This window comes from Phyllobates terribilis, unplaced genomic scaffold (genome assembly GCF_046119375.1).
Source record: "Phyllobates terribilis strain yellow unplaced genomic scaffold, ASM4611937v1 Scaffold_9__5_contigs__length_417890890, whole genome shotgun sequence".
NCBI classification, from domain to species: Eukaryota; Metazoa; Chordata; class Amphibia; order Anura; family Dendrobatidae; genus Phyllobates; species Phyllobates terribilis.
The window spans coordinates 335,382,424-335,401,516 of NW_027362769.1; the positions used below are offsets into that span (position 1 = coordinate 335,382,424).

At 57.0% G+C, this 19,093-nt stretch overlaps 1 protein-coding gene across 1 annotated transcript in view; it reads right to left on the reverse strand.

Annotated features, from left to right (window-relative positions):
* The window catches only part of TMEM130 (transmembrane protein 130), a 78,877-nt gene that overhangs the window by 55,835 nt on the left and 3,949 nt on the right, over window positions 1–19,093 (reverse strand). Inside the window, exons 3-4 of the mRNA XM_073648013.1 lie at window positions 14,354–14,525; window positions 13,243–13,403 (exon numbers count right to left, since the gene is read on the reverse strand). Coding sequence (XP_073504114.1) covers window positions 13,243–13,403; window positions 14,354–14,525 — 333 coding nt within the window. The remainder of the gene's footprint in view (window positions 1–13,242; window positions 13,404–14,353; window positions 14,526–19,093) is intronic.

Genomic DNA, 19,093 nt, shown 5'->3' on the forward strand with positions numbered 1-19,093 from the left:
CCCTGTCTGCAGCAGGAGCCTCCACCCTCTGCCCTGTCTGCAGCAGGAGCCTCCCACCTCTGCCCTGTCTGCAGCAGAAGCCACCACCACTGCCCTGTCTGCAGCAGGAGAGTTCCCCCTCTTCCCTATCTGCAGCAGGAGCCTCCCCCCTCTGCCCTGTCTGCAGCAGGAGCCTCCCTCCCCTGCCTTGTCTGCAGCAGGAGCTTCCACCCTCAACCCTGTCTGCAGCAGGAGCCTCCACCCACTACCCTATCTGCAGCAGGAGCCTCCACCCTCGGCCCTGTCTGCAGCAGGAGCCTCCCCCCCTCTACCCTGTCGGCAGCAGGAGCCTCCCCCCTCTGCCCTGTCTGCAGCAGGAGCCTCCCTTCCCTGCCTTGTCTGCAGCAGGAGCTTCCACCCTCTACCCTGTCTGCAGCAGGAGCCTCGACCCTCTACCCTGTCTGCAGCAGGAGCCTCTCACTTCTGCCCTGTCTGCAGCAGAAGCCTCCCCCTCTGCCCTGTCTGCAGCAGGAGAGTTCCCCCTCTGCCCTGTCTGCAGCAGGAGAGTTCCACCTCTGCCCTGTCTGCAGTAGGAGCCTCCCCCTCTGCCCTGTCTGCAGCAGGAGAGTTCCCCCTCTGCCCTGTCTGCAGCAGGAGCCTCCCGCCTCTGCCATGTCTGCAGCAGGAGCCTCCCCCTTCTGCCCTGTCTGTAGCAGGAGTCTCCCACCTCTGCCCTGCCTGCAGCAGGAGCCTCCCTCCCTCTGCCCTGTCTGCAGCAGGAGCCTTCCCCCCTCTGCCCTGTTTTAAGCAGGAGCCACCACCCTCTACCCTATCTGCAGCAGGAGCCTCCACCCTCGGCCCTGTCTGCAGCAGGAGCCTCCACCCTCGGCCCTGTCTGCAGCAGGAGCCTCCACCCTCGGCCCTGTCTGCAGCAGGAGCCTCCACCCTCGGCCCTGTCTGCAGCAGGAGCCTCCCCCCTCTACCCTGTCTGCAGCAGGAGCCTCCCCCCTCTGCACTGTCTGCAGCAGGAGCCTTCCCCCTCTGCCCTGTCTGCAGCAGGAGCCTGCCCCCTCTGCCCTGTCTGCAGCAAGAGAGTTCCCCCTCTGCCCTGTCTACAGCAGGAGCCTCCCCCCTTTGCCCTGTCTTCAGCAGGCGCCTCCTCACTCTGCCCTGTCAGAAGAAGGAGCCTCCCACCTCTGCCCTGTCTGCAGCAGGAGCCTCCACTCTCTGCCTTGTCTGCAGCAGGAGCCTCTCCCGTCTGCCCTGTCTTCAGCAGGAGCCTCCACCCTCTGCCCTGTCTGTAGCAGGAGCCTCCCCAGTCTGCCCTGTCTTCAGCAGGAGCCTCGACCCTGTGCCCTGTCTGTAGCAGGAGCCTACCCCTCTGCCCTGTCTGTAGCAGGAGCCTCCACCCTCTGCCCTGTCTGTAGCAGGAGCCTCCCCCGTCTGCCCTGTTTTCAGCAGGAGCCTCCACCCTCTGCTCTGCCTGTAGCAGGAGCCTCCCCCTCTAACCTGTAAACAGCAGGAGCCTCCACCCTCTACCCTATCTGCAGCAGGAGCCCCCCCCCTCTGCCCTGTCTGCAGTAGGAGCCTCCGCCCTCTGACCTGTCTGTAGCAGGAGCCTCCACCCTCTGCCATGTCGGTAGCAGGAGCCGACACCCTCTACCCTGTATGCAGCAGGAGCCTCCACCCTCTGCCCTGTCTGCAGCAGGAGCCTCCACCCTCTGCCCTGTCTGCAGCAGGAGCCTCCACCCTCTGCCCTGTCTGTAGCAGGAGCCTCCCCCCTCTGCCCTGTCTGCAGCAGGAGCCTCCTCCCTCTGCCCTGTCTGCAGCAGGAGCCTCCCCCTCTGCCCTGTCTTCAGCAAGAGCCTCCACCCTCTACCCTGTCTGCAGCAGGAGCCTCCCCACTCTGCCCTGTCTGCAGCAGGAGCCTCCCCCTCTGCCCTATCTTCAGCAGGAGCCTCCACCCTCTGCCCTGTCTTCAGCAGGAGCCTCCCCCCTCTGCCCGGTCTTCAGCAGTAGCCTCCACCCTCTGCCCTGTCTGCAGCAGGAGCCTCCCCCCTCTGCCCTGTCTTCAGCAGGAGCCTCTACCCTCTACCCTGTCTGCAGCAAGAGCCTCCCCCCCTTTGCCCTGTCTGCAGCAGGAGCCTCCACCCTCCACCCTATCTGCAGCAGGAGCCTCCACCCTCGGCCCTGTCTGCAGAAGGAACCTCCCCCCTCTACCCTGTCTGCAGCAGGAGCCTCCCCCCTCTGCCCTGTCTGCAGCAGGAGTCTCCCTCCCCTGCCTTGTCTGCAACAGGAACCTCCACACTCTACCCTGTCTGCAGCAGGAGCCTCCACCCTCTACCCTGTCTGCAGCAGGAGCCTCCCACCTCTTCCCTGTCTGCAGCAGAAGCCTCCCCCTCTGCCCTGTCTGCAGCAGGAGAGTTCCCCCTCTTCCCTATCTGCAGCAGGAGCCTCCCCCCTCTGCCCTGTCTGCAGCAGGAGCCTCCCCCTCTGCCCTGTCTGCAGCAGGAGAGTTCTCCTTCTGCCCTGTTTGCAGCAGGAGCCTCCCGCCTTTGCCCTGTTTGCAGCAGGAGCCTCCCCCCTCTTCCCTGTCTGCAGCAGGAGCCTCCACCCTCTAGCCTGACTGCAGCAGGAGCCTCCACCCTCTGCCCTGTCTGCAGCAGGAGCCTCCAACCACTACCCTGTCTGCAGCAGGAGCCTCCACCCTCTATCCTGACTGCAGCAGAAGCCTCCACCCTCTATCCAGACTGCAGCAGGAGCCTCCACCCTCTAACCTGTCTGCAGCAGGAGCCTCCATCCTCTGCCCTGTCTGTAGCAGGAGCCTCCCCCGTCTGCCCTGTCTACAGCAGGAGCCTCCACCCTCTACCCTATCAGCAGCAGGAGCCTCCACCCTCTGCCCTGTCTGGAGCACGAGTCTCCACCCTCTACCCCGTCTGTAGCAGGAGCCTCCACCCTCTGCCCTGTCCGCAAAAGAAGCCTCCACCCTCTGCCCTGTCTGTAGCAGTAGCCTTCACCCTCTGCCCTGTCTGCAGCAGGAGCCTCCACCCTCTGCCCTGTCAGTAGCAGGAGCCTCCCCCCTCTGCCCTGTCTTCAGCATGAGCCTCCCCCCTCTGCCACGTCTGCAGCAGGAGCCTCCCCCTCTGCCCTGTCTTCTGCAGGAGCCTCCACCCTCTACCCTGTCTGCAGCAGGAGCCTCTGCCCTGTCTGCAGCAGGAGACTCCCCCTCTGCCCTATCTTCAGCAGGAGCCTCCACCCTCTGCCTGTCTTCAGCAGGAGCCTCCCCCCTCTGCCCTGTCTTCAGCAGGAGCCTCCACCCTCTGCCCTGTCTGCAGCAGGAGCCTCCCCCCTCTGCCCTGTCTTCAGCAGGGGCCTCTACCCTCTACCCTGTCTGCAGCAGGAGCCTCTGCCCCTGCCCTGTTTGCAGCAGGAGTCTCCACCCTCTACCCTATCTGCAGCAGGAGCCTCCACCCTCGGCCTTGTCTGCAGCAGGAGCCTCCCCCCTCTACCCTGTCTGCAGCAGGAGCCTGCCCCCTCTGCCCTGTCTGCAGCAGAAGCCTCCCTCCCCTGCCTTGTCTACAGCAAGAGCCTCCACCCTCTACCCTGTCTGCATCAGGAGCCTCCACCCTCTGCCCTGTCTGCAGCAGGAGCCTCCCACCTCTGCCCTGTCTGCAGCAGAAGCCACCCCCTCTGCCCTGTCTGCAGCAGGAGAGTTCCCCCTCTTCTCTATCTGCAGCAGGAGCCTCCCCCCTCTGCCCTGTCTGCAGCAGGAGCCTCCCTCCCCTGCCTTGTCTGCAGCAGGAGCTTCCACCCTCAACCCTGTCTGCAGCAGGAGCCTCCACCCTCTACCCTGTCTGCAGCAGGAGCCTTCCACCTCTGCCCTGTCTGCAGCAGAAGACTCCCCCTCTGCCCTGTCTGCAGCAGGTGAGTTCCCCCTCTTCCCTATCTGCAGCAGGAGCCTCCCCCCTCTGCCCTGTCTGCAGCAGGAGCCTCCCACCTCTGCCCTGTCTGCAGCAGGAGCCTCCACCTCTGCCCTGTCTGCAGCAGGAGAGTTCCCCCTCTGCCCTGTCTGCAGCAGGAGCCTCCTGCCTCTGCCCTGTCTGCAGCAGGAGCCTCCCCCCTCTGCCCTGTCTGCAGCAGGAGCCTCCCCCCCTCTGCCCTCTCTGTAGCAGGAGCCTCCCACCTCTGCCCTGTCTGCAGCAGGAGGCTTCCCCACTCTGCCCTGTCTGAAGCAGGAGCCACCACCCTCTACCCTATCTGCAGCAGGAGCCTCCACCCTCGGCCCTGTCTGCAGCAGGAGCCTCCCCCCTCTACCCTGTCTACAGGAGGAGCCTTCCCCCCTCTGCCCTCTCTGCAGCAGGAGCCTCTCACCTCTGCCCTGTCTGCAGCAGGAGCTTCCCCTCTCTGCCCTGTCTGCAGCAGGAGCCTTCTGCCCTCTGCCCTGTCTGAAGCAGGAGCCACCACCCTCTACCCTATCTGCAGCAGGAGCCTCCACCCTCGGCCCTGTCTGCAGCAGGAGCCTCCCTCCTCTACCCTGTCTGCAGCCGGAGCCTCCCCCCTCTTCCCTGTCTGCAGCAGTAGCCTTCCCCCCTGCCCTGTCTGCAGCAGGAGCCTCTACCCTCTGCCCTGTCTGCAGCAGGAACCTCCACCCGCTACCCTATCTGCATCATAAGCCTCCACCCTCTATCCTGACTGCAGCAGGAGCCTCCATCCTCTGCCCTGTCTGTAGCAGGAGCCACCCCCTCTGCCCTGTCTGCAGCAGAAGCCTCCACCCTCTGCCCTGTCTGTAGCAGGAGCCTCGACCTTCTGTCCTGTCTGTAGCAGGAGCCTCCCCCGCCTGCCCTGCTTTCAGCAGGAGCCTCCAACCTCTGCCCTGTCTGTAGCAGGAGCCTCCCCCTCTGCCCTGTCTACAGCAGGAGCCTCCACCCTCTACCCTGTCTGCAGCAGGAGCCTCCCCCTTCTGCTCTGTCTGCAGTAGGAGCCTCCCCCCTCTGCCCTCTCTGTAGCAGGAGCCTCCACCCTCTACCCTGTCTGTAGCAGGAGCCTCCACCCTCTGCCCTGTCTGGAGAAGGAGCCTCCACCCTCTACCCTGTCTGTAGCAGGAGCCTCCACCCTCTGCCCTGTCTGCAGAAGGAGCCTCCACCCTCTGCCCTGCCTATAGCAGGAGCCTCCACCCTCTGCCTTGTCTGCAGCAGGAGCCTCCACCCTCTGCCCTGTCTGCAGCAGGAGCCTCCACCCTCTGCCCTGTCTGTAGCAGGAGCCTCCCCCCTCTGCCCTGTCTTCAGCAGGAGCCTCCTCCCTCTGCCCTGTATGCAGCAGGAGCCTCCCCCTCTGCCCTGTCTTCAGCAGGAGCCTCCACCCTCTACCCTGTCTGCAGCAGGAGCCTCCCCCCTCTGCCCTCTCTGCAGCAGGAGCCTCCACCCTCTGCCCTGTCTTCAGCAGGAGCCTCCCCCCTCTGCCCTGTCTTCGGCAGGAGCCTCCCCCCTCTGCCCTGTCTTCAGCAGGAGCCTCCACCCTCTGCCATGTCTGCAGCAGGAGCCTCCACCCTCTGCCCTGTCTTCAGCAGGAGCCTCCCCCCTCTGCCCTGTCTTCAGCAGGAGCCTCCACCCTCTGCCCTGTCTGCAGCAGGAGCCTCCCCCCTCTGCCCTGTCTTCAGCAGGAGCCTCCCCCCTCTTCCCTGTCTGCAGCAGGAGCCTCCACCCTCTAGCCTGACTGCAGCAGGAGCCTCCACCCTCTGCCCTGTCTGCAGCAGGAGCCTCCAACCACTACCCTGTCTGCAGCAGGAGCCTCCACCCTCTATCCTGACTGCAGCAGGAGCCTCCACCCTCTATCCAGACTGCAGCAGGAGCCTCCACCCTCTAACCTGTCTGCAGCAGGAGCCTCCATCCTCTGCCCTGTCTGTAGCAGGAGCCTCCCCCGTCTGCCCTGTCTACAGCAGGAGCCTCCACCCTCTACCCTATCAGCAGCAGGAGCCTCCACCCTCTGCCCTGTCTGGAGCACGAGTCTCCACCCTCTACCCTGTCTGTAGCAGGAGCCTCCACCCTCTGCCCTGTCCGCAAAAGAAGCCTCCACCCTCTGCCCTGTCTGTAGCAGTAGCCTCCACCCTCTGCCCTGTCTGCAGCAGGAGCCTCCACCCTCTGCCCTGTCAGTAGCAGGAGCCTCCCCCCTCTGCCCTGTCTTCAGCATGAGCCTCCCCCCTCTGCCACGTCTGCAGCAGGAGCCTCCCCCTCTGCCCTGTCTTCTGCAGGAGCCTCCACCCTCTACCCTGTCTGCAGCAGGAGCCTCTGCCCTGTCTGCAGCAGGAGACTCCCCCTCTGCCCTATCTTCAGCAGGAGCCTCCACCCTCTGCCCTGTCTTCAGCAGGAGCCTCCCCCCTCTGCCCTGTCTTCAGCAGGAGCCTCCACCCTCTGCCCTGTCTGCAGCAGGAGCCTCCCCCCTCTGCCCTGTCTTCAGCAGGGGCCTCTACCCTCTACCCTGTCTGCAGCAGGAGCCTCTCCCCTCTGCCCTGTCTGCAGCAGGAGTCTCCACCCTCTACCCTATCTGCAGCAGGAGCCTCCACCCTCGGCCTTGTCTGCAGCAGGAGCCTCCCCCCTCTACCCTGTCTGCAGCAGGAGCCTGCCCCCTCTGCCCTGTCTGCAGCAGAAGCTTCCCTCCCCTGCCTTGTCTACAGCAAGAGCCTCCACCCTCTACCCTGTCTGCATCAGGAGCCTCCACCCTCTGCCCTGTCTGCAGCAGGAGCCTCCCACCTCTGCCCTGTCTGCAGCAGAAGCCACCCCCTCTGCCCTGTCTGCAGCAGGAGAGTTCCCCCTCTTCTCTATCTGCAGCAGGAGCCTCCACCCTCTACCCTGTCTGCAGCAGGAGCCTTCCACCTCTGCCCTGTCTGCAGCAGAAGACTCCCCCTCTGCCCTGTCTGCAGCAGGAGAGTTCCCCCTCTTCTCTATCTGCAGCAGGAGCCTCCCCCCTCTGCCCTGTCTGCAGCAGGAGCCTCCCTCCCCTGCCTTGTCTGCAGCAGGAGCTTCCACCCTCAACCCTGTCTGCAGCAGGAGCCTCCACCCTCTACCCTGTCTGCAGCAGGAGCCTTCCACCTCTGCCCTGTCTGCAGCAGAAGACTCCCCCTCTGCCCTGTCTGCAGCAGGTGAGTTCCCCCTCTTCCCTATCTGCAGCAGGAGCCTCCCCCCTCTGCCCTGTCTGCAGCAGGAGCCTCCCACCTCTGCCCTGTCTGCAGCAGGAGCCTCCACCTCTGCCCTGTCTGCAGCAGGAGAGTTCCCCCTCTGCCCTGTCTGCAGCAGGAGCCTCCTGCCTCTGCCCTGTCTGCAGCAGGAGCCTCCCCCCTCTGCCCTGTCTGCAGCAGGAGCCTCCCCCCCTCTGCCCTCTCTGTAGCAGGAGCCTCCCACCTCTGCCCTGTCTGCAGCAGGAGGCTTCCCCCCTCTGCCCTGTCTGAAGCAGGAGCCACCACCCTCTACCCTATCTGCAGCAGGAGCCTCCACCCTCGGCCCTGTTTGCAGCAGGAGCCTCCCCCCTCTACCCTGTCTACAGGAGGAGCCTTCCCCCCTCTGCCCTCTCTGCAGCAGGAGCCTCTCACCTCTGCCCTGTCTGCAGCAGGAGCTTCCCCTCTCTGCCCTGTCTGCAGCAGGAGCCTTCTGCCCTCTGCCCTGTCTGAAGCAGGAGCCACCACCCTCTACCCTATCTGCAGCAGGAGCCTCCACCCTCGGCCCTGTCTGCAGCAGGAGCCTCCCTCCTCTACCCTGTCTGCAGCCGGAGCCTCCCCCCTCTGCCCTGTCTGCAGCAGTAGCCTTCCCCCCTGCCCTGTCTGCAGCAGGAGCCTCTACCCTCTGCCCTGTCTGCAGCAGGAACCTCCACCCGCTACCCTATCTGCATCATAAGCCTCCACCCTCTATCCTGACTGCAGCAGGAGCCTCCATCCTCTGCCCTGTCTGTAGCAGGAGCCACCCCCTCTGCCCTGTCTGCAGCAGAAGCCTCCATCCTCTGCCCTGTCTGTAGCAGGAGCCTCGACCTTCTGTCCTGTCTGTAGCAGGAGCCTCCCCCGCCTGCCCTGCTTTCAGCAGGAGCCTCCAACCTCTGCCCTGTCTGTAGCAGGAGCCTCCCCCTCTGCCCTGTCTACAGCAGGAGCCTCCACCCTCTACCCTGTCTGCAGCAGGAGCCTCCCCCTTCTGCTCTGTCTGCAGTAGGAGCCTCCCCCCTCTGCCCTCTCTGTAGCAGGAGCCTCCACCCTCTACCCTGTCTGTAGCAGGAGCCTCCACCCTCTGCCCTGTCTGGAGAAGGAGCCTCCACCCTCTACCCTGTCTGTAGCAGGAGCCTCCACCCTCTGCCCTGTCTGCAGAAGGAGCCTCCACCCTCTGCCCTGCCTATAGCAGGAGCCTCCACCCTCTGCCTTGTCTGCAGCAGGAGCCTCCACCCTCTGCCCTGTCTGCAGCAGGAGCCTCCACCCTCTGCCCTGTCTGTAGCAGGAGCCTCCCCCCTCTGCCCTGTCTTCAGCAGGAGCCTCCCCCCTCTGCCCTGTATGCAGCAGGAGCCTCCCCCTCTGCCCTGTCTTCAGCAGGAGCCTCCACCCTCTACCCTGTCTGCAGCAGGAGCCTCCCCCCTCTGCCCTCTCTGCAGCAGGAGCCTCCACCCTCTGCCCTGTCTTCAGCAGGAGCCTCCCCCCTCTGCCCTGTCTTCGGCAGGAGCCTCCCCCCTCTGCCCTGTCTTCAGCAGGAGCCTCCACCCTCTGCCATGTCTGCAGCAGGAGCCTCCACCCTCTGCCCTGTCTTCAGCAGGAGCCTCCCCCCTCTGCCCTGTCTTCAGCAGGAGCCTCCACCCTCTGCCCTGTCTGCAGCAGGAGCCTCCCCCCTCTGCCCTGTCTTCAGCAGGAGCCTCTCCCCTCTACCCTGTCTGCAGCAGGAGCCTCCCCCCTCTGCCCTGTCTGCAGCAGGAGCCTCCACCCTCTGCCCTGTCTGCAGCAGGAGCCTCCCCCCTCTGCCCTGTCTACAGCAGGAGCCTCCCCCCTCTGCCCTGTCTTCAGCAGGAGCCTCCGCCCTCTGCCCTGTCTGCAGCAGGAGCCTCCACCCTCGGCCCTGTCTGCAGCAGGAGCCTCCCCCCTCTACCCTGTCTGCAGCAGGAGCCTCCCCCCTCTGCCCTGTCTGCAGCCGGAGCCTTCCTCCCCTGCCTTATCTGCCGCAGGAGCCTCCACCCTCTCCCCTGTCTGCAGCAGGAGCCTCCACCCTCTACCCTGTCTGCAGCAGGAGCCTCCCACCTCTGCCCTGTCTGCAGCAGAAGCCTCCCCCTCTGCCCTGTCTGCAGCAGGAGAGTTCCCCCTCTTCCCTATGTGCATCAGGAGCCTCCCCCCTCTGCCCTGTCTGCAGCAGGAGCCTCCCACCTCTGCCCTGTCTGCAGCAGGAGCCTCCCCCCTCTGCCCTGTCTGCAGCAGGAGAGTTCCCCCTCTGCCCTGTCTGCAGCAGCAGGAGCCTCCCCCCTCTGCCCTGTCTGCAGCAGGAGCCTCCCCCCTCTGCCCTGTCTGCAGCAGGAGCCTCCCCCCTCTGCCCTGTCTGCAGCAGGAGCCTCCCCCCTCTGCCCTGTCTGCAGTGGGAGCCTTCCCCCCTCTGCCCTGTCTGAAGCAGGAGCCTCCACCCTCTACCCTATCTGCAGCAGAAGCCTCCACCTTCGGCCATGTCTGCAGCAGGGGCCTCCTCCCTCTACCCTGTCTGCAGCAGGAGCCTCCCCCCTCTGCCCTGTCTGCAGCACGAGCCTTCCCCCCTGCCCTGTCTGCAGCAGGAGCCTCCACCCTCTACCCTGTCTGTAGCAGGAGCCTCCACCCTCTATCCTGACTGCAGCAGGAGCCTCCACCCTCTACCCTGTCTGCAGCAGGAGCCTCCACCCTCTGCCCTGTCTGCAGCAGTAGCCTCCCCCTTCTGCCCTGTCATCAGCAGAAGCCTCCACCCTCTGCCCTGTCTGTAGCAGGAGCCTCCCCAGTCTGCCCTGTCTTCAGCAGGAGACTCCACCCTCTGCCCTGTCTGTAGCAGGAGCCTCTCCCTCTGCCCTGTTTGCAGCAGGAGCATCCACCCTCTTCCCTGTCTGTAGCAGGAGCCTCCACCCTCTGCCCTGTCTGAAGCAGGAGCCTCCCCCGTCTGCTCTGTTTTCACCAGGAGCCTCCACCCTCTGCCCTGTCTGAAGCAGAATCCTCCATCCTCTGCCCTGTCTACAGCAGGAGCCTCCACCCTCTACCCTATCTGCAGCAGGAGCCTCCTCCCTCTGCCCTGTCTGCAGTAGGAGCCTCCCCCCTCTGCCCTGTCTATAGCTGGAGCCTCCACCCTCTGCCCTGTCTGTAGCAGGAGCCTCCACCCTCTGCCCTGTCTGCAGCAGGAGCCTCCACCCTCTACCCTGTCTGTAGCAGGAGCCTCCACCCTCTGCCCTGTCAGCAGCAGGAGCCTCCACCTTCTGCCCTGTCTGTAGCAGGAGCCTCCACCCTCTGCCCTGTCTGCAGCAGGAGCCTCCACCCTCTGCCCTGTCTGCAGCAGGAGCCTCCACCCTCTGCCCTGTCTGCAGCAGGAGCCTCCACCCTCTGCCCTGTCTGCAGCAGGAGCCTCCACCCTCTGCCCTGTCTGTAGCAGGAGCCTCCCCCCTCTGCCTTGTCTTCAGCAGGAGCCTCCCCCCTCTACCCTGTCTGCAGCAGGAGCCTCCCCCTCTGCCCTGTCTTCAGCAGGAGCCTCCACCCTCTACCCTGTCTGCAGCAGGAGCCTCCCCCCTCTGCCCTGTCTGCAGCAGGATCCTCCCCCTCTGCCCTATCTTCAGCAGGAGCCTCCACCCTCTGCCATGTCTTCAGCAGGAGCCTCCCCCCTCTGCCCTGTCTTCAGCAGGAGCCTCCCCCCTCTGCCCTGTCTGCAGCAGGAGCCTCCCCCCTCTGCCCTGTCTTCAGCAGGAGCCTCCACCCTCTACCCTGTCTGCAGCAGGAGCCTCCCCCCTCTGCCCTGTCTGCAGCAGGAGCCTTCCCCTCTGCCCTGTCTTCAGCAGGAGCCTCCACCCTCTATCCTGTCTGCAGCAGGAGCCTCCCCCCTCTGCCCTGTAGGCAGCAGGAGCCTCCCCCGTCTGCCCTGTCTTCAGCAGGAGCCTCCACTCTCTGCCCTGTCTGTAGCAGGAGCCTCCACCCTCTGCCCTGTCTGCAGCAGGAGCCTCCCCCGTCTGCCCTGTCTTCAGCAGTAGCCTCCACCCTCTGCCCTGTCTGCAGCAGGAGCCTCCACCCTCTGCCCTGTCTTCAGCAGGAGCCTCCACCCTCTGCCCTGTCTGCAGCAGGAGCCTCCACCCTCTGCCCCGCCTGCAGCAGGAGCCTCCCCCTCTGCCCTGTCTTCAGCAGGAGCCTCCCCCCTCTACCCTGTCTGCATCAGGAGCCTTCCCCCTCTGCCCTGTCTGCAGCAGGAGCCTCCCCTCTGCCCTGTCTTCAGCAGGAGCCTCCACCCTCTATCCTGTCTGCAGCAGGAGCCTCCCCCCTCTGCCCTGTCTGTAGCAGGAGCCTCCCCCCTCTGCCCTGTCTGCAGCAGGAGCCTCCCCCGTCTGCTCTGTCTTCAGCAGGGTCCTCCACCCTCTGCCCTGCCTGCAGCAGGAGCCTCCCCCTCTGCCCTGTCTTCAGCAGGAGCCTCCACCCTCTATCCTGTCTGCAGCAGGAGCCTCCCCCGTCTGCCCTGTCTTCAGCAGGAGCCTCCACCCTCTATCCTGTCTGCAGCAGGAGCCTCCACCATCTATCCTGTCTGCAGCAGGAGCCTCCCCCCTCTGCCCTGTCTGCAGCAGGAGCCTCCCCCGTCTGCCCTGTCTTCAGCAGGAGCATCCCCCCTCTGCCCTGTCTGCAGCAGGAGCCTCCCCCGTCTGCCCTGTCTTCAGCAGCAGCCTCCACCCTCTGCCCTGTCTGTAGCAGGAGCCTCCCCCCTCTGTCCTGTCTGCAGCAGGAGCCTCCCCCGTCTGCCCTGTCTTCAGCAGGAGCCTCCACCCTCTGCCCTGTCTGCAGCAGGAGCCTTCCCCCTTTAAGCTTAAAGTGACTGAGCTACAATCAGCCACAAGGCAAAAGTGGAAATGAGCAGTAGAAGATTAACTCCTGAGTAATTGGCAGGATTTCTACAAAACTTAACAAAATAACAATATATCAATAATTAAAATATAAAAATTAAAACAACATTGGCTGCACTAACATCTAATTCACTAATGTGTACCCATCTTTAAGTTCTGGTGCAAATTTGTGTTTAAAGCATGTTTCCACTACTATGAATCAGTGAGGCATTTATTTTTAAACATTATTTTCTGTGATTAGTGTTCCTTTAACAAGGCCCTCACTACCTGCATTAAAGGGGTATTTCCATCTCAGAGATACTATCCCAATATGTAGTAGGTGTAATAATAGTAATATTAGCAAATACCTCCACTTAGAAATGTAGTATAGTTCTTCTGATTCGCTATGTTGCTCACCCCATGTGCAGGGCATAGCAGTAGCTTAGGTATCCATGGTTACGAACACTCATATAGTGACAGTTAGTTAGTTAGACAGCTCTTAGTGGTCATAACCATGGTTATCTAAGGTACTGAAATGTTCTGCACATGGGGTAAGCGACATAGCTAATCAGAAGAACTATACTACATTTCTATTTGGAGGTATTAGATAATATTATTAATATTACAACTACATTTTCTCCTAATAACCTGATTTTAAGTGCACTGTCTAAACGTCCGACTCCAACCTCCAGAGTCCAAACTCATCAGAGGTTTAAAGGGGTGTTCACCTCTCTGACATTGCAGGGACCAATATCTATCTCAAGAACAGTGCCCTGTCATGGAATGGATCTATCGGAGCCTCTTTAAGATAGCCATACACCTTAAATAGCTGTGTACGTCTTGACTTCTTCCCCATATACATTATTAGGATTATGCTGCTGCCAGATACCTTGACTGTGACTTATCTTTAGAACAAAAGGATTGGACATATTGAAATTTAATATGCCTGATCCTTCTTTCTCTCAAGTCCGTGGTGATCAGCTGATCCCGCCTAAACCAGCAGGTTGGACTACCATTCATCTAATTTGTATTGCCACCTTGCTGTCACTGCTCTGACCCTTCACCATGCTTTGTACTGCTGTTCAGCTTGATCAGATGGGCTTCTGTGTGTAACCACAAGGCCTGGACATAACCATATCAGTGCACAGAAAGCTGATCCCCCCCAACAATATATCCGTCATTAGTAAGAACAAGTTCTGCCAAATGAGGGATCAGGACCCCAACAACATGCACCTTGTAAGGTTAACATGGCCGTGAAGTTCCCGGTCTTTCTCTCAGGGTGTCTTTGGTCATTGGCATCATGTAGATGAGCAGTAACAAGAAGGGAAACGTTGAAATTTCCAGGTGAAGAATAGTTATGACGAACAAAAGGATCCGATGTTAAAACCGTGGATCTGTGGTAAGAAAACACAGACATTATATATACATATATACATCCAGTATATACAGATAGTCCAGCAGAAGACCCTGGTGGACCTATCTAGACTTGCACAAGATCGATCTTCCTACAGATCGTTCATCCATCAAGTCGTCATGACTCATCCATTTTTAAAAAGTGAGCGAGGCGACTTTTCTGACTTTTTTATGCACTGACTCTATGCAATGTAAAGTTTGACAAAGTCACTGGTAAATTACTGGATGGGAGATATGTATCACTGAGGTTGTTAGCTTCAGTTATATGAACCTAGGAAAATTCTCCAGTACACTAAGTGCTCAGAGGGGTTAATCTGCCATTTTAAGGGCTAGGTTTTTATGTGAATAGCTGGAGAGCGAATGGGAGGCTGTTCACCATATCTCCACCACGAGGTGCAGGGTCAAGTTCATGAGCCCTTAAGTGGATGGGAAACTGTAAGTACAAAGTTTGTCTTCTGTTTCTCATCCATTTTACACGGATCTGCACAGAATTTAATGGCCATTTTTGATCCGCAAATCGGATGAGAATAGGACAAGCTCTGAGGCTCACAGACCAATGTGTTTATGGCTCAATGAAAATCTATGGGTGTCACGGGTGTATCAGGTTTGACAGACAGTCGTTTCGGATCCCCTCCCTACATGGGGCCTAGCTCTAGGGTCAGCCAGGGCTAAGGTTTCCTGCTCGGCAATAGGTGAGGAACCTATTTAGGGACGATAGGGGAGTCAGGGTGTTGTTAGACCTTCCTAGGGGTCTCCACTCTCCCTTTACCTAGTTGCTGGGCTTCCTCCCTTTTCCCGTCGTCAGTCGCTGGGTCCTTCCCTTACCTAGCATGACAATGGGTCAGTGTGCTGTTCAGGTCAGCACTAGAATGTGTCATGTATCATATGAATGTGTGAATGTGGCCTTATTCTGTATTCTGTCATCACAAACCTGCCATCAAAGATCCATTCATAGGTGAACGCAGCTGACTTAAAGAAGTCACTTGGGTCGTGGATGAGGAAAGATAACATCACGCTGCTGTCTGTGGCCAAGATGAAGCCCAGTCTCTCGTGCGTGCCGTTACCGTCTGCTTGTGACGCTGCGAGACGCCCCACGATTCCTCCTGCACATGGAAACACTCTGTCAGTCAAAGTAAATCATTAACAGTATAATAAAAGCATCACAACCTTGTAATGTACTTTGGTACAAAGAGCGTGGCAATAAGTTCGAAACGCGTCACTCTCTGTGCCACCATTTTGGATGTAATTTTTATCATGGATATGGAATAAAAGTGTCTTTTTTTTACCGGGAACTGGAATAAACCTCAATTATTTTTTACACTTTGGTAATAATGCCTTGGTAAATGGAAAAAATATTTTTTCTTTATTTCTATTTTTTTTACGTTACCGGTCCTGACCAAGTCCTAATTCCACACAATGTCCCATTGTATCAGTGTGCGTAAAGCTGGGGCCACAGAGATAAAAGATCTGTTACATCACAGCATAGTCAAGTAAATGGGGTTCCTTGCACTAAGTTGCAATGTAGAAGCAGTGTACAGCGACTGTTGGCAGCGCCATCTGTGTCGCGGGCAAAGTCGCTGTGTAGCCTGAACCTTATGGTCCTTTTACTGCCCCAGAAGCAAAGAGGGCCCCTATGCAAGAACAATATATGGGCCCTTTGCAGTCCATTAGCTCATCATAATGCACATGCACCTGCTTTGGAGGTAGCAGTGGCCCCTTTATATCCTGGGCCCCTGCGAGGCTGCACCAATGTTGTGTCTGCACCTGAACTGCCCGGATGAGCGGCAAATAGCAATATAGGATCATTTTACATGCGCCAATCATCATGAAGGAGCAAACTGTATATAGACAAGCAATCATTACTGTGAATTCTCCCCTTCATACAGTCTATCGTTGTGAGTGATGATGTGATCAGCCGCCAATTGAGTGATTACTTGTTTGCCTGTTGATTGCAGGATTTGTTCCTGATCATCGGCCCGTATAGAAGAACTTTAAAGGGAACCTGACAGCGGATACATGCGGCCTGATCCACGGGCATCATGTATCAGAGAGAGGCTACATGATTTCTGCCAAAAAAGTTTCCCATCTCCAAGATCCTATCCCAATACGTAGCAAGTGTAATAATACTATTAGCAAATACCTCCAATTAGAAATGTAGTATAGTTCTTCTGATTCACTATGTCTCTTTCCTCACGTGCACGGCATTGCAGGACCTTAGATATCCATGGTTATAACCACTAGCAAGTAACTCACTAACTGTCACTGTATCAGTGGTCATAACCAGGGATACCTAAGGTCCTGCAGCATGAGAAAAGAGACATAGCGAATCAGAAAAACTATACTACATTACTATTTGGAGGTATTTGCTGATATTATTATTACACCTACTACATATTGGGATAGGATCTTGGAGATGGGAATACCCCTTTAACTCTGAAACGCTGCAGTGGACGTAGACAGAGACCTGTTTTATCCAGGGAAGGGGGGGGGGGGGCAGAAACTGCCAGGGACCCACCTGTCCAACTAGTCCCCAGAGGCTATTAAAATGCCGCATTGTTTCAGAGTTAAACATATAGGGCAATGAAATCTTGCTGGAGGTCTTTGCAGTTAATCGAAGGTTTTTGGACACCTGGCTCTTCAGGAATTGGGTGGCAGCCGATGACAGCTTTCTCTTTCTCCCACGCACAGGTTCCGATAACGTTCCAGTGTTCCGATAACTTCCCAGTGTTCCGATAACATCCCAGAGTTCCGATAACGTCCCGGCGTTCCAATAACTTCCCTGTGTTCCGATAACTTCCCAGTGTTCCGATAACTTCCCAGTGTTCCGATAACGTCCCGGTGTTCTGATAACTTCCCTGTGTTCCGATAACATCCCAGTGTTACAATAACGTCCCTGAGTTCCGATAATGTCCCTGAGTTCCGATAACTTCCCGGTGTTCCGATAACGTCCCAGTGTTACAATAATGTCCCCGAGTTCCGATAACGTCCCTGAGTTCCGATAACTTCCCGGTGTTCTTATAACGTCCCGGTGTTACGATAATGTCCCTGAGTTACGATAACGTCCCTGAGTTCCGATAACTTCCCAGTGTTCTGATAACTTCCCAGTGTTCCGATAACTTCCCTGAGTTCCAATAATTTCCCAGTCTTCTGATAACTTCTCAGTGTTCCGATAACTTCCCTGAGTTCCAATAACTTCCCAGTGTTCCGATAACTTCTCAGTGTTCTGATAACTTCCCTGAGTTCCAATAATTTCCCAGTGTTCCGATAACTTCCCAGTGTTCCGATAACATCCCGGCGTTCTGATAACTTCCCTGTGTTCCTATAACTTCCCAGTGTTCCGATAACTTCCCAGCGTTCCGATAATTTCCCGGTGTTCCGATAACATCCCTGAGTTCCGATAACTTTCCGGTGTTCCGATAACGTCCCGGTGTTCCGATAATGTCCCTGAGTTCCAATAACGTCCCTGAGTTCCGATAACTTCCCGGTGTTCTGATAACTTCTCGGTGTTCCGATAACTTCCCAGTGTTCCGATAACTTCCCTGAGTTCCAATAACTTCCCAGTATTCCGATAACTTCTCAGTGTTCTGATAACTTCCCTGAGTTCCAATAACTTCTCAGTATTCCGATAACTTCTCAGTGTTCTGATAACTTCCCTGAGTTCCAATAAATTCCCAGTGTTTCGATAACTTCCCAGTGTTCAGATAATTTCCCGGTGTTCCGATAACTTCCCAGTGTTCCGATAATTTCCCGGTGTTACGATAACATCCCTGAGTTCCGATAACTTTCCGGTGTCCCGATAACGTCCTGGTGTTCCGATAATGTCCCTGAGTTCCAATAACGTCCCTGAGTTCCGATAACTTCCCGGTGTTCTGATAACTTCTCGGTGTTCCGAAAACTTCCCAGTGCTCCGATAACTTCCCTGAGTTCCAATAACTTCCCAGTATTCCGACAACTTCTCAGTGTTCTGATAACTTCCTTGAGTTCCAATAACTTCTCAGTATTCCGATAACTTCTCAGTGTCCTGATAACTTCCCTGAGTTCCAATAAATTCCCAGTGTTTCGATAACTTCCCAGTGTTCCGATAATTTCCCGGTGTTCCGATAACTTCCCAGTATTCCGATAATTTCCCGGTGTTTCGATAACTTCCCAGTGTTCCGATAATTTCCCGATGTTCCGATAACTTCTCAGTGTTCTGGTAACTTCCCAGTGTTCCCATAACTTCTCAGGGTTCTGATAACTTCCCAGTGTTCCGATAATTTCCCGGTGTTCCGATAACTTCCCAGTGTTGCGATAACTTCCCGTTATTGCAATAACTACCCAGTGTTCCAATAATTCCCCGATGTTCCGATAACTTCCCAGTGTTCCGAAAACTTCCCAGTGCTCCGATAACTTCCCTGAGTTCCAATTTCTTCCCAGTCTTCTGATAACTTCCCAGAGTTCCGATAACTTCTCAGTGTTCTGATAACTTTCCAGTCTTCCGATAACTTGCCAGTGTTCCGATAACTTCCCAGTGTTCCGCTAATTTCTCGGTGTTACGATAACTTCCCAGTGTTCCGATAATTTCCCAGTGTTCCGATAACTTCCCTGAGTTCCAATAACTTCCCAGTGTTCCGATAACTTCCCAGTGTTCCGATAACTTCCCAGTGTTCCGATAATTTCCCAGTGTTCCGATAACTTCCCTGAGTTCCAATAACTTCCCAGTCTTCTGATAACTTCCCAGTGTTCCGATAACTTCTCAGTGTTCCGAAAACCTCCCTGAGTTCCGATAACTTCCCAGTGTTCCGATAATTTCCCGGTGTTCAAATAACTTCCCAGTGTTGCGATAACTTTCCGTTGTTGCGATAACTTCCCAGTAACATCTCAGTGTTGCAATAACTTCCCAGTGTTCCGATAACTTCCCAGTGTTGCGATAACTCCCCAGTGTTGCGATAACTCCCCAGTGTTCTCATAACTTTGAACTTGTGGACTCTCCTTCCATCTGTATTGCTAGGAACATCCATTGCCTTTCTATCTTTTTATAACCATGTCCTTCTTTATATAAGGCAACAAACTCGGCATTTAACTTTTTTGGATCACTCTCTTGCCATATTTCTAACATGTAGTCAAACGTCACAGTCACTAACCTCCCTCCCAGCCAGTCCAGATAATTTGCTTATTTTTATCCCTAGCAGAGCTGATGTAATTAGTTAATGCTTGAATGCTTGAGATAACTCCTGATTTGTTCTTATGGGGGATTCTATTCGGTGGAGTTAAATAATTTAGAGACTGCAGTAATCAGTAAAAGTGGCATTTTGTGCTAAATTTGGAGAAACCACTTGTTATATTAGTTTTGTTGACCTTTTTACATTGTTCTTGTTTCATTGGTTTGTTGCAAACAGATAGGGTCTAAAGGGTAACGTTTCTCCTTGTGGAGAGTGGCAAGCCAGGCCTGGCATGTCAGAGTGAGGAGACTTATAGTCCATACATTAAATATACAAATTGTCTCTTCAGAGAGGAAGAGGACTAGAATGCTAGCGCCACCTATTGGAAGCAGCGGCTCGTTAAAGAGTCGATATTGAATTTTAGAATCGCTGCTTCCAATAGGTGGCGCTAACAGATGAAAAAATGTATAAACTTTGCTAATAAACTGAATTTGAATAATTTTAATTGCAATTCTACATAACTGGAGGGG